At 35.6% G+C, this 11,875-nt stretch overlaps 3 protein-coding genes and 1 pseudogene across 3 annotated transcripts; 1 reads left to right on the top strand and 3 right to left on the bottom strand.

The window, feature by feature from the left end:
* Nucleotides 1–469: 469 nt before the first annotated feature.
* LOC113499954 lies at nucleotides 470–1,931 on the bottom strand. The gene has a single exon (XM_026880564.1). It carries the CDS (start codon nucleotides 1,414–1,416, stop codon nucleotides 715–717), a length of 702 nt encoding a protein of 233 aa, XP_026736365.1. The 5' UTR covers nucleotides 1,417–1,931; the 3' UTR covers nucleotides 470–714.
* Nucleotides 1,932–3,492: 1,561 nt separating this feature from the next.
* On the top strand, nucleotides 3,493–6,420 carry LOC113499924 (protein ALP1-like). The gene is made up of 2 exons (XM_026880527.1): nucleotides 3,493–4,538; nucleotides 5,418–6,420. The coding sequence occupies exons 1-2, from the start codon at nucleotides 4,246–4,248 to the stop codon at nucleotides 6,043–6,045; spliced, it is 921 nt and encodes a 306-aa protein (XP_026736328.1). The 5' UTR covers nucleotides 3,493–4,245; the 3' UTR covers nucleotides 6,046–6,420.
* Nucleotides 4,537–8,327, bottom strand: LOC113499922. The gene is made up of 2 exons (XM_026880526.1): nucleotides 6,417–8,327; nucleotides 4,537–5,373 (listed from the first exon to the last, which is right to left on the bottom strand). Exons 1-2 carry the CDS (start codon nucleotides 6,586–6,588, stop codon nucleotides 4,616–4,618), a joined length of 930 nt encoding a protein of 309 aa, XP_026736327.1. The 5' UTR covers nucleotides 6,589–8,327; the 3' UTR covers nucleotides 4,537–4,615.
* Nucleotides 8,328–8,877: 550 nt separating this feature from the next.
* On the bottom strand, nucleotides 8,878–11,875 carry LOC113499921 (annotated as a pseudogene).

Genomic DNA, 11,875 nt, shown 5'->3' with positions numbered 1-11,875 from the left:
TATGATTTTTTTTATTATTTTTCCAATTATCTAGCTCCTGCACAGAATACACCTATATTTTTTTTAATTTAATTTGAAAAATCAGGCTTCTAAGGGTTAACGGATCTAGCACGACTTTTCCTGTAACCCTGTATATTTAAAAATGTAATTTATACGTATTTTAATGAAATAAAGGAAATAAAATAATAAATGTGTGTATAAAATGACTGACTTTTTTACTTACCGATTTGATTTTTTTCTTCAACTGGTTTTTCATCAAAGTTCTCAATTACTTGGGCGCAAATAATTGCCCATGCATTGTTCTTCTTTATTTTGTCGCTGTGTTCCTTCAGTTTATAGTTCCAAATAAGTTCTTGCGTTTTAATTGCGCTAATAAGGGCATCACTATCGCACATGTACTCCATGTTCAAAAAACAGTCGGTAAATGAGAAAACAGACGCCGCGAGGCCGCAAAGGGGGGGGGGGGAGGGAAGTCGGAGAGCTGTCGACTGCTCTAGCGCAGTCAACGGCTCGAGCAGTCGGTGTATGCCTCGCAACCGCTCGCGAGCGGTCGACGGCACGATGGAATTTCATCATGCAGTTGACGGCTTGAAGCGGTCGCGACTGCTCGAGCAGTCGTGTGTACGGCAGCGAATGAATGACTATAGTTCACTGCGCGGTCGCGGCTTTAAGCAGTCGGTCTCAACTGCTTGAAGCAGTCCGTGTACGGCGGCCTTAAGAGCAGAGAGAGAGTTGTTCCAATATTCTCTTCACTGCTGCATGTACTGATAACCAGCGTGTTGGAGAGGGGTGAAGTAATTTATGTACTTTTAAGTTGCAAAAAATTTGAAAGTTTTTAAACTCTGCCACTCTTTTTGGGCTAGAAGAAAAGTAGTTGTAAATGTCTCTTACAAGATCCTCTATGAAACGTGGCAATTGGGCACAAGCATATGACGCGCAAAGGTGCAACGAATGGCAGGCGCATTTAAGTATAAAAATGTTAGGAATTTCATTTTGCAGCAATGTTACAACAGAATTATTACGTCCCATCATTACGTTTGCCCCGTCAGATGCAAAACCTATTAGATTATCTTTATATGGAATATTATTGCTTCTAAAAAAAATTACAATGTGTTCAAATAAGGTTGGTGCATTAGCTTCTTCTAATGGAATAAGAGCTAAAAAACAATCTTTGATACGATTCATTTTCGCATATCTCACAACTAAGCACAAGTGTTTGGTCGTACTAAGATCAGTGGACTCGTCAGTAATAAGCGAAAACTTAGTTTGCCCTAGATCTTCACATAAATTATTGAAACTTTCTTTACCTATAATATGATCAATTATGTCATGAGTTTTGGTTGAAGAGCATTTTATTTCTTTTGCTATTTTTGAATCAGGACAAACGGCTTGCATCAACTGCGGTAGGTGCTCCATAATAGTGAATGGTAGATTGTGTTCAGCAACAAACGAGGCTAATCTTATTTCACTTGAAATTAAAAATAAAGAATTAAAATTACGTAGGTATATCTAGTATGTCTAGTAGCGATTAGGGTATAATTATATCCACTGCTTCTATAAACCGATAAATAGAAAACAAAATAATACAACAATGTAAATCAGAGATGTTACGGAAGTGATGATATCGGAACCGAAGTCGGAATCGGAGTTTTTAAATTTGGTTTATCGGAATCGGAACAGGAATCGGAACCGGAATCAGAATCGGAGGCGGAGGCTGAAGAAATATGTGATAAATAAATGATGTCTCTTGAACAGAATCGCATTAGATCAAAATTGAAAAACTGACAAACGAGAAATGCTAGAACCTACCTACCTAACCTAGACTAGAACAAATTTGAATTCGATTTGATCCCAGCCCCAGGTGCAATAAAATAATACAATATTATTAATCAGCTTTTTAATATAAAATTAAAAACAATACACCTACCTAGGTGTTGAAAGAAAAAAACAAACTAGTTTTTGTTTTAAATTAAATGATGTACTTAGTAGAAGTAAATTAAATCAAAACAGTGACTCCAGAAGAAGCAAATTATATTTAATGAATAAAAGCTTTGCAGCTTTATCTCCTTCCAATCTATTCCTTAATGGATCGTAGATTAGGCCAGCACCACTAAAAAGTTGTTCACTCGCTACCGAGCTTGGTGGACACGACAAATACTGGCGGGCAATCGAGTCCAGGGGTCTGAATTTTGTATTTACTTTCCACCATAATAAGGGATCATCACTGATAGAAATACGTTTTTCTTTATTGTATTCATTAAGTAAAGCCTTTAAGAAATTTGTCCAAATCTGCATGTTCCTCGGATGTAGTATTATCATCATCATCATCGCTGCTCAGTAATATATTTGATAAAATTGTTTGGACATTGTTCTTAACATTGCTAGATGTGCCAGCTATGGGCGACGCTAACCTTGCTCGCTTTTCTACAGGAACGTCAATATTTTCTTCCTCATGTGCAGATTTATTTCCATCATCATGTAGTAAACTTATCAAGGTAGATTCAAGCTTTTCCTTTACCACTTCATTGAAAAATTTTGTTTTATAACGAGGATCTAAATATGTAGCTATTGTAAAGAAGTTGTTAGAATGGAGATCTCCAAATCTTGAGTTCAATCGGTCGATGGTACATTTTATTATGGTTTTGAATATCTCATTTGTGTCAGGTTTATTGTCTTCTATTTGTAGTGTATGCTTTAATGTGTGTATTAACGGAATTACTGATGAAATGCTAGTATTACTGTCACTCATATTTCTGGTAATCTCTTCAAAGGGTTGCATTATGGCCACAAGTTTTTTTAGCTGCAGCCATTCTTCCGGCGATATTTGTGGTATATTATGTTTACTTGCGTACAGGCAAAGTGAATCCTGTATTTTAATCATTCGTTCCATCATATAGAATGTACTATTCCACCTGTCAAATTTTAAAAATAATAATTATTTTAAGTTATAAATGCTACAAAATGCACACATTTAATAACCTTAATAATTTCTGATAAACAACGCTATTATTTATTAAACATTAATTAAAAACTTTTTCAAATATCAAATGAATTAAATAAAATATCAAATTAACTATCAGGATGGCTCTGTAAATCGTGGATCAAACGAAACGGAGAGATAAAGATTTTTGACAAAAAATCAATCTACTGTATGGCCTTAAATTAACAAGTAAAAAAAAAGTTAGAGCAATTTTTTGTATTTTTAAAAATAATTTGTATTATTTAACATTAATAAATTTGCAAAATTGACAAAATTTATTGTTAAATTAATACTCGTGGTGCGTTTTCTTATTACCAGGGAATGAATCTTTACTAAAAAAAGTATTTATACACCTGTGGGTGCATTAATCACCCTATATAATAATCAGCTTCATAATGTACCGAACCAAGTTTTATCAAAATCGATTCAGTAGTTTGGCTGCCGGATTTATTTATTTATCCTACACACTTTATCGTTTTTTTAAATATTAATGTTAAAAAAAAATCTCTAAAATATCTCTAGATAAACACATAAAAAATGCAACTTACCTAGTACATTCCTGTACCACATTTAAAGCTTCTTGGTTAAGTTGTTCCTGTTGTATTTTGTGCAGTTCTGTTTGAGCAAGTTGGGAATGATTAAAATGCGTCGAAATTCTTTTGCATTTTGATAATAATATTTTGATTCCTTCATCACAATCTAACATAGTTCGCACACATAATTGTAATTGGTGTACAGTACAATTGATATCAGGTATGTCAGCGAGTCTCATTGCTCGTATCATGTTAGATCCAGAATCGCGAACAAAACAGTGAATTTGGTCATTTGTTATGCCCCATTCCATTAACATTTCATTAATTTTTTCTTGGATTTGGTCTCCTGTGTGTCTTTCATTAAATGTGTGACATTTTAAAATAATTTTTATCCTTTTAAAATTTTCGTTGATGCCGTGAGCTGTTAAACTCAATAACGATACATTTGAACTAGGTTCGCTCCAAATATCTGTAGTAAATGACATTTTCTGAAATTGTTTCAGCAAGTCTTTTATATTCTTCGCTAGTCTTTCATATAACTCGCCACAAATATAATCTGTGAAAAACTGTCTTCCCCTTAACTGATAATTCGGCACCATGAACTGTAAGGGCTATATTTCACCGGGACACCATGGCGGCGCAACCAGTTGCGCCACCGTGGTGTCCGTAAGCTACCAAACTGGACACCATACAGACACCAGAGTCGCCACACCACACTGAGACAGTATCAAAATGGACGTTGAAGAGACAGCACTACTGCTGTATGTACGTAGGAGAAGAGAGTTCAAGAGAAAAAAGAAACAGTGGTGGGTTCATCCTTATTTAGCCGATCGCTGTAAGAAAGGACAATTCGTCAACATATACGCCGATCTAAGAAGATATCCGGATAAGTTTTTTAATTATGTGAGAATGTCCGTGAGGTCCTTTGATGAGTTACTGACTTTGTGTGAAAATGATTTGTTAAAGCAAGACACAATATTAAGAAAATCAATCAGTCCTGAAGAAAAGTTGTTTGTAACATTAAGGTAAGTTAAATCAAACTATGAACATTTTTAAAGTAAGTTTTATTAAAAAATGTAGACAAACAAACAAGCATGAACGTTTAAGTGCTATATAGATCCATAAGTGGTTCTGAGTCCTGTGAATCATTTGTGTCGCTTGGAGAACTTGCATATGTCATTGTATTCATAGAATTATATGGGGAATTAGGACTACTTGTGATAGGTTCATTCTGATAATTCGTGTTTGTCCTATAACTTGGTCCAGGATATTCAGTAGCAATCACTTGCCGTTGCGTCGAATAACCAGGATGGTAGGTGTCATGACTCATCATCCTGCCACCTGGATTAATTTCTGGAGAATTCCGAAAAGACGGACCAGTATAATCAAACGTCCTGTTACCAGAAAAACCTGACGCATCGTTCAACAAAGTTAGCATCTTTATTTTGGTAGCCATTTTAATTTGAGGAGGTAGATTTTTTAATGTGCTCAACAATGAAAGCAAAAATAGCCGATCTTCGTCAACCTCAGCTGTCTCGCGTAGTCTCTGCTCTGTTGTCTCACGGCGTCTTTGCTCAATTGAATTATTTAATGCTTGAATAAAAGGATCATCGTCTACTGCTAGTTTACGTTTGTTTGTAACTTTTTTTGGTCGCTCGCCTACTTCAGAGCTCTCCGAATTTTTTTCTTCTTCACCTTCTCTGATAGCTACTACTTTTTGTAGAAACTGTAACTGCTTAAAATATATATATTCGCTTTTGCGGTTAGTGGCTCCAGACCCGGACTTAACATTTCTTTGACGTTTGACTTCCCGCGCATAGCATGATCTGATGCTTTTCCACCTTTTTTGCAACACTAACCCTGGAAATAAAATTATAACACTTATTACTTTTTGTTAATTACAGGTACCTCGCAAGTGGATGTACGATGAGAGAATTGCATTATAGCTTTCGTCTAGGACAAACAACATTAAGCACAATAATAAAAGAAGTGTGTGCTGTGATTTGGGATAACTTGCAAACATGTTTATCACTTCCGGCTACTGCAAATGACTGGATGAAAATAGCAGATGGTTTCGAAAAACATGCCAACTTTCCACACTGCATCGGTAGTATCGATGGAAAGCACATAAGACTGATTCAACCTGCTGATTCTGGTTCGATGTATTATAACTATAAACACTTTTTTTCATTGGTGCTGATGGCTGCATGTGACGCTAATTATAATTTCATTTATATAGACGTCGGTGCCTATGGGAAAAGTAGCGATTCAGCAATTTTCCAAGAAACTGAATTGTATAAGAAACTCATAAGTAATACTTTAAATATTCCAGAGCCCCTACAAATTTCAGAAAATAACCCAACGCTTTTCCCTTACGTATTTATAGGCGATGAAGCATTCGGGTTGAGCACAAATATTATGCGTCCATACGGAGGAAACAACCTCAGTGCCGAAAAGAAAATTTTTAACTACAGACTATCGAGAGCTCGCCGTTACATCGAGTGCACATTTGGCATCTTAACAAATAAATGAAGAATTTTCCACAGACCATTAAATGTCCACACAGAATTAGCAAAATCCATTGTGAGAACATGTTGTGTGTTACACAATTTTGTACGTTCTAGAGATGGATATTCATATGATGATACTCTGACAATAATGGGCTTTCAAACAACAACACAGCAAAATTTCAATAGAGGAGGGCGTGCTGCTACTACCACTCGAGATAATTTTACACATTATTTTGTAAACGAAAACCCACTTCCATGGCAAAATAATTATATTCATTAATAAATACATACACAACTTACAACGAGCTTTTGGCTTTCCATGTTACACCAGAAGCATCATGAACATTTATTGATTGACAAATTCATTCAGAAAAATAAATGTTGTTTACTTACCAAAGCTCTTTTTTTGTTCAACGGTTTGCTCCTGTTCTCCAAATAAATCTACAACTTCCTCCCAACATTTCTTTTTCAAATCTCTATCGGAATAATCTGACGAGGAATTATCCCAAATTGATGGTCTACTTTTAATTTCGATAATAAACCTTTCTGTATCGAAATTATCCATCGTATGCAGTTAACAAACTAATCAGATATTAAAATAAGCAGTTAAAAAATAAAACATAACTGCGACACGTGCTGCATGCAATGAGGTGGGAGCGTCACTGGCAGCCGGACTGGCGGCCGAGTGAGTGAGACACCATATCGCGCTATAGTAGTTAGTGGTGGCGCGACCAGCGTGGCGGCGCGGCGGCGCAACCAGTAACATTCTATGCACGCGTCCGAGTTGGTCGCGCCGCCAAATTGGTTGCGCAACTAAACGGACACCAGGTGAGTAACTCTCTATAGAGCTGTATACATTTTGTTGGCAGCGGCGACTGGTTGCGCCGCCATGGTGTCCCGGTGAAATATAGCCCTAAAAGTCGTTTAAATCCAATACCTTCCACGAAATTGAAAGGAAGGTCTTGCAATGCAATCATTTCAGAAATATATTTATCTATCTCTTTAGATTTAGGATTAGAACTACACCATTTTTGATTTTTTATAAAAGCCTCTTGGACAGTAATTTGTTTTTTGACCTCTTGAAGAGGTGTTGTTGAAGTCGTAGGCCGTTGTGAACATTTCTTTGAAGATTCTAATTTAATTAATTCTTCATATTCAGTAGCATGCACCGACTTTAAATGACTTTTTAAAGAAGAAGTGGTACCTCCCTTTCTTGAATATATCTTCTCACAAAGTTTACACTTTGCCGTAGTAGCACAAACTTCATCAAAATAGTTCCAAATAAAACTAGTTTTTGGTTTCATTGTTCAATTCAATTAAATGTGTCACATTCAATCGTTAATAAAACACACCAACACTTATTAACAACTCTTAAGTTTACTTGAAACTCAAACGCACGAACAAAACGATTGACCCGATCCCGAATGCAAAACAATAATAAATGAAAGAGTAAGTAATTGACAAAACTACGTGGAGCGGGGCATCCCCCGCGCGACAAGTATAAACAAGTTCGTGGCTGCGGCCACGCGCCGCCCGCACCGCTGTGCGTCGACCTCCGATATAACCTCCGATTTAAAAGTTTCGGAACCGAAACCGAAATCGGAAGTGTAAAAACAATCGGAAGTTCCGACTTTTCGGAATCGGAACCGAACCTCCGTAACATCCCTGGTTGAGAGTCTGAAGCGACTAAATTGGTTGATTTGTTTGATGTTTTAAAACATTGTTGGTGTGGTTGATTTGATATCATTATTGTTGCTTGTCTTTTGAGTTTGTGTGATAGTTCTGAGTTCAAAATAAATAATAGGTTATGTAAAAACAAATATGAAGTATTTGTTTATATTTTGATTCCAAAGTGAGTGTGAAATTCAGTTAAAACAGCTTAAGAAGTATGGACACCGACTGTTCACGGCGATAAGGATGATTTTTGCTTGGACGGTGTAGCACATTTAAAAACAACGTGTTGACAGTTCAAAGGTTTATTAGTTACTACCAAATGAATGCAAGTGGACTGTACTAAGCATAGATTATACACTAATACTGGTATAGATACGCCACTCTGAGAGCCAAAATTCAGAAAACTATATTTCCCCACACGCTAGATGGCGCGCAAACTGGGTAACAGCGCTATAGGTGGCGCTAGTAGTACCAGAGTTACGTAGTCATTTTGAATAAAAAAATCATTAAATGATCAAAAATACAACAATAATAATGAACTGAACTAAACTAAAAGTAAATAGTTGTATTTTCAATCATTTACTGATTTATTAAACGATCCAGGGCTAAAAAATAAATAAAAACATTTTTTTAAGTTACTTTTTCTTTTATTTTTTTCTCTTATTATAATAATCAAATGCTTGCTTTTTGATTTGGTCATTCCTATCAAAACATCTAGTTTTTCCATTTAATAATCTGTTTACCCCCAAACACCAACTATGTACAATCAATTTAATTGAAAGATTAATAATGAAATCAATCAAATCACCTTTATGTTTCCTACAAGTTATTATATTAAAATCACATGCACAATCAATGTAAAACTTGATTTCATCCTTTAAACATTTTGATGTTGGGTTATTTCGAAGACATGCAACAATCACATAATACATATTATTCATTAAATCTATAAATTTGTCACTTGGGTGAAATAATGATCTTTTTGTATAATCAATTTCATAATTAAACGATTCCAAATCAGCACTAGATCTACACAAATTATTCACACAATTAGTACAACTTTTGAAAACGTTTGTCTTTGATTTCTTAATTACATACCCTGTTACATATTTTTTCGATTCAGCATGCAATAGAGAATCATTATTTTTTATTTCCGTCATCACACTAAGCAAGGAATCAATGTTACATGCAAAATCAACAGTATTTGAATCAGCCCGATTGCTTCCGATTAGACATGATAATGATTGCATAACTGAATTATAATCTTCTTCACAATTGGCACCTGCAGAATGTGGTGAATTATAATTATTAACAATCAATGTTTTATATGCATTAATAAATTGATAGCAATTTGGATTTATGTTTCTAACACCATTGCTTCTAATACTACTAAAAAAGTTTTCTAATGGATCTTGATTAAAATTTCTTGTGATTAAATTTGTTATTCTATAATTGGATGATAAATACTCCCACATTTCCTTAAAAGTTTTTATATTAAGTATCCAATTCTTTATTGAAGGAATCATCTCATATTTAATTTGATCAATACCATTTTTTTTACTGATTGATTTAAATCTAATTGATTCTAATGTAGGGAGTAAATCATCCCATAGTTGGAAGTGAGGGGAATTCGTTTTCACACAACTCTTGTACATTTTTGAATCATCTTGATAGGAATGACCATTAAAAGAATCAAATAATTTATCGAATATTAAAAGAAAATCAGCGGTTCCCTCGCATTCTGCCGGCAAAATTCCATGTTCTGAAAAAAAAAAGCTATTATTATAAAGAAGAAAGATTGTATTTTTGCATGTGTGTATGTACGATTGTAATTTTGCCGTTCCGTTATTGGCTACTAGAACTTCACACTAGTCAAAAATGAAAAATATACTACTGCTCAAAGCATGAGGTTGCAAAAGGTCGAATTCAGAATAGCAAAGTATTTAATGTTAATTCAAATGTTAACAAAATGCACTTACTTCCTGAAAACCGAAGCGCTGATGAAACTCTTTGGCTAAATACTTGGGCAGCTAATTTAACCTTCATTTTTTTTAATTTTTCTTTATTTATGTGACTTTCAGTCACCTTATTAACGAGACGAATTTCATCATCACCAACATCAATGGCCAGTAACATTTTCAGGTGTTCCCATTTTGCCCATCTCTCTTGTCCATTAAGCATAAATTTTGCGTCTTTATTCAATAAATTATTTCTGACACCCTTTAATAAGTGGGGTGTATCAAACAATGGAAAGACTTTGTGTTATCAACCTCAAAAAACGTTGTTTGCGTTGGTTTCCCTTCAACGGCATATTTTTTTTGTGTTTCTTCTCTTAATTCCCTTATCACTGCAACATTTGTAGGACATTGGTCGCATATTGTTGAAACCACCTTTAAACCTGTACTATTAACACTTTTGATGGTTTCTATTAATAAATCTTTTAATTCCTTGAAATGAAACTACTTTTACGGATTTTATCGCGGTTTAATTTTAGATTTTAGTTCCCGACGTTTCGAAACCTTTGCAGGTATCATGGTCACGGGTAGACTGAGATGGCGTTCGTCTTGACAGAAGATGTTGCTCGTTCTACCTTCATATTTTAATTAATTATTTGTGGTCCGACCTACGCAGTATGAGCTCACTGTGTCTTGATGTCTTGCATTCAATTCACTATGGAGTTGGAGGATAATAAATCTCTTGCCTTCTTAGACATATTAGTTAAAAGGAATCCTGATCAGACCATAAGTCACACCGTGTATCGAAAGAAGACCCATACAGATAGGTACTTAAACGGTGAATCTCACCACCACCCTAAACAGTTAGCTACCGTGGGAAAATCTTTGTTTCAGAGAGCACACGGACTCTGTGATGACAGACACCTTGCCGCTGAGCTTCAACACGTCAAGCAAGTACTGCGAGACAACAAGCTCCAAGTTCCACGGCCCCGTCACAGAAACCGAGTGAAGCCAGCCACTGTTGATCGTTTGCCTGCTGTACTACCATATGTCAGAGGAGTCACTGACAAGATTGGTTACATCCTGAAGCGAGCTTCAATTAAAACATACTTCAAGCCGCCCAAGAAGATTAGCCAGTCCTTACCATCTGTCAAGTGTCACATACCTCTACAAGATGCAGGAGTATACAAACTAGATTGTGACTGCGGCCTCTCTTACATCGGTCAAACCAAACGAAGCATAGGGACCCGCGTTAAAGAACACATAGCTGACGTCAAACACCGCCGCTCAACGAAGTCTGCAGTCGCCGAACATGCTGAAGGTTCCAGCCATTATATTAGATTTGACCAACCACAGATCCTCGCTAAAGAATCCAAATTCCTACCTAGGATGTTTCGCGAGGCTATTGAGATTAAAAAACACCCTAATTTCAATAGAGAAGATGGCTGGAAGATATCACCTACTTGGGATCCAATAATAAATAAACTCAAGGCCAAACCCAAGAGCAGCGCTGCAAGACATCAAGACACAGTGAGCTCATACTGCGTAGGTCGGACCACAAATAATTAATTAAAATATGAAGGTAGAACGAGCAACATCTTCTGTCAAGACGAACGCCATCTCAGTCTACCCGTGACCATGATACCTGCAAAGGTTTCGAAACGTCGGGAACTAAAATCTAAAATTAAACCGCGATAAAATCCGTAAAAGTAGTTTCATTTCAATGTCTAACATTCGCGTAAACCTAAGAAACCACTTTTAATTCCTGCTTTTTTATTCCACTTTTTGTGAATATAAATAGTATGGGCTGTTTTGTTTTACTTTTAATGCCCTTTATCATAAAAACCAGGGCACGATCCGCAATGTCCTTTGCTTTTTTACTGCCATCATCAGGGAAACCAATAATTTCATTTAAAAAGTCATTATAAACCATCCCAGGCGCTAATGACACTTCATCAAACAATAAATTAACTAATCTTTTTTCTGCTGTCATGTGCTGCACTTGCTTTTTTAAATTTTCTAATATTTCAGCATTGATGCCTGGTTTCATTTGGAATGAACTTAGAATTTTTTGCAAACAACGTTTTGAAGGTAATATAAACATTTTCTTCAAAAGGTTATATGCTTTAGGACTTTGCTTGTAGATGGACAAGGCCATTATTTTTTCATTTCTGGTGTATCGTCTTCCTCTCGGTTTCTTAGTGCCTTTTAACTGCAACTTAA

Source organism: Trichoplusia ni, chromosome 13, assembly GCF_003590095.1.
Source record: "Trichoplusia ni isolate ovarian cell line Hi5 chromosome 13, tn1, whole genome shotgun sequence".
Lineage (NCBI taxonomy): Eukaryota > Metazoa > Arthropoda > Insecta > Lepidoptera > Noctuidae > Trichoplusia > Trichoplusia ni.
This window is presented reverse-complemented; position numbering and strand designations above follow the sequence as displayed.

Bases quoted from the DNA above. Each gene is read 5' to 3' on its own strand.
- LOC113499954 (XM_026880564.1), bottom strand. From the start codon at position 1,416: ATGGAGCACCTACCGCAGTTGATGCAAGCCGTTTGTCCTGATTCAAAA.
- LOC113499922 (XM_026880526.1), bottom strand. From the start codon at position 6,588: ATGGATAATTTCGATACAGAAAGGTTTATTATCGAAATTAAAAGTAGA. The intron at 5,374-6,416 runs GTAAGTAAACAA...TTTTATTTCCAG, and splicing joins TGAACAAAAAAAGAGCTTTG to GGTTAGTGTTGCAAAAAAGG.
- LOC113499924 (XM_026880527.1), top strand. From the start codon at position 4,246: ATGGACGTTGAAGAGACAGCACTACTGCTGTATGTACGTAGGAGAAGA. The intron at 4,539-5,417 runs GTAAGTTAAATC...TGTTAATTACAG, and splicing joins AAGTTGTTTGTAACATTAAG to GTACCTCGCAAGTGGATGTA.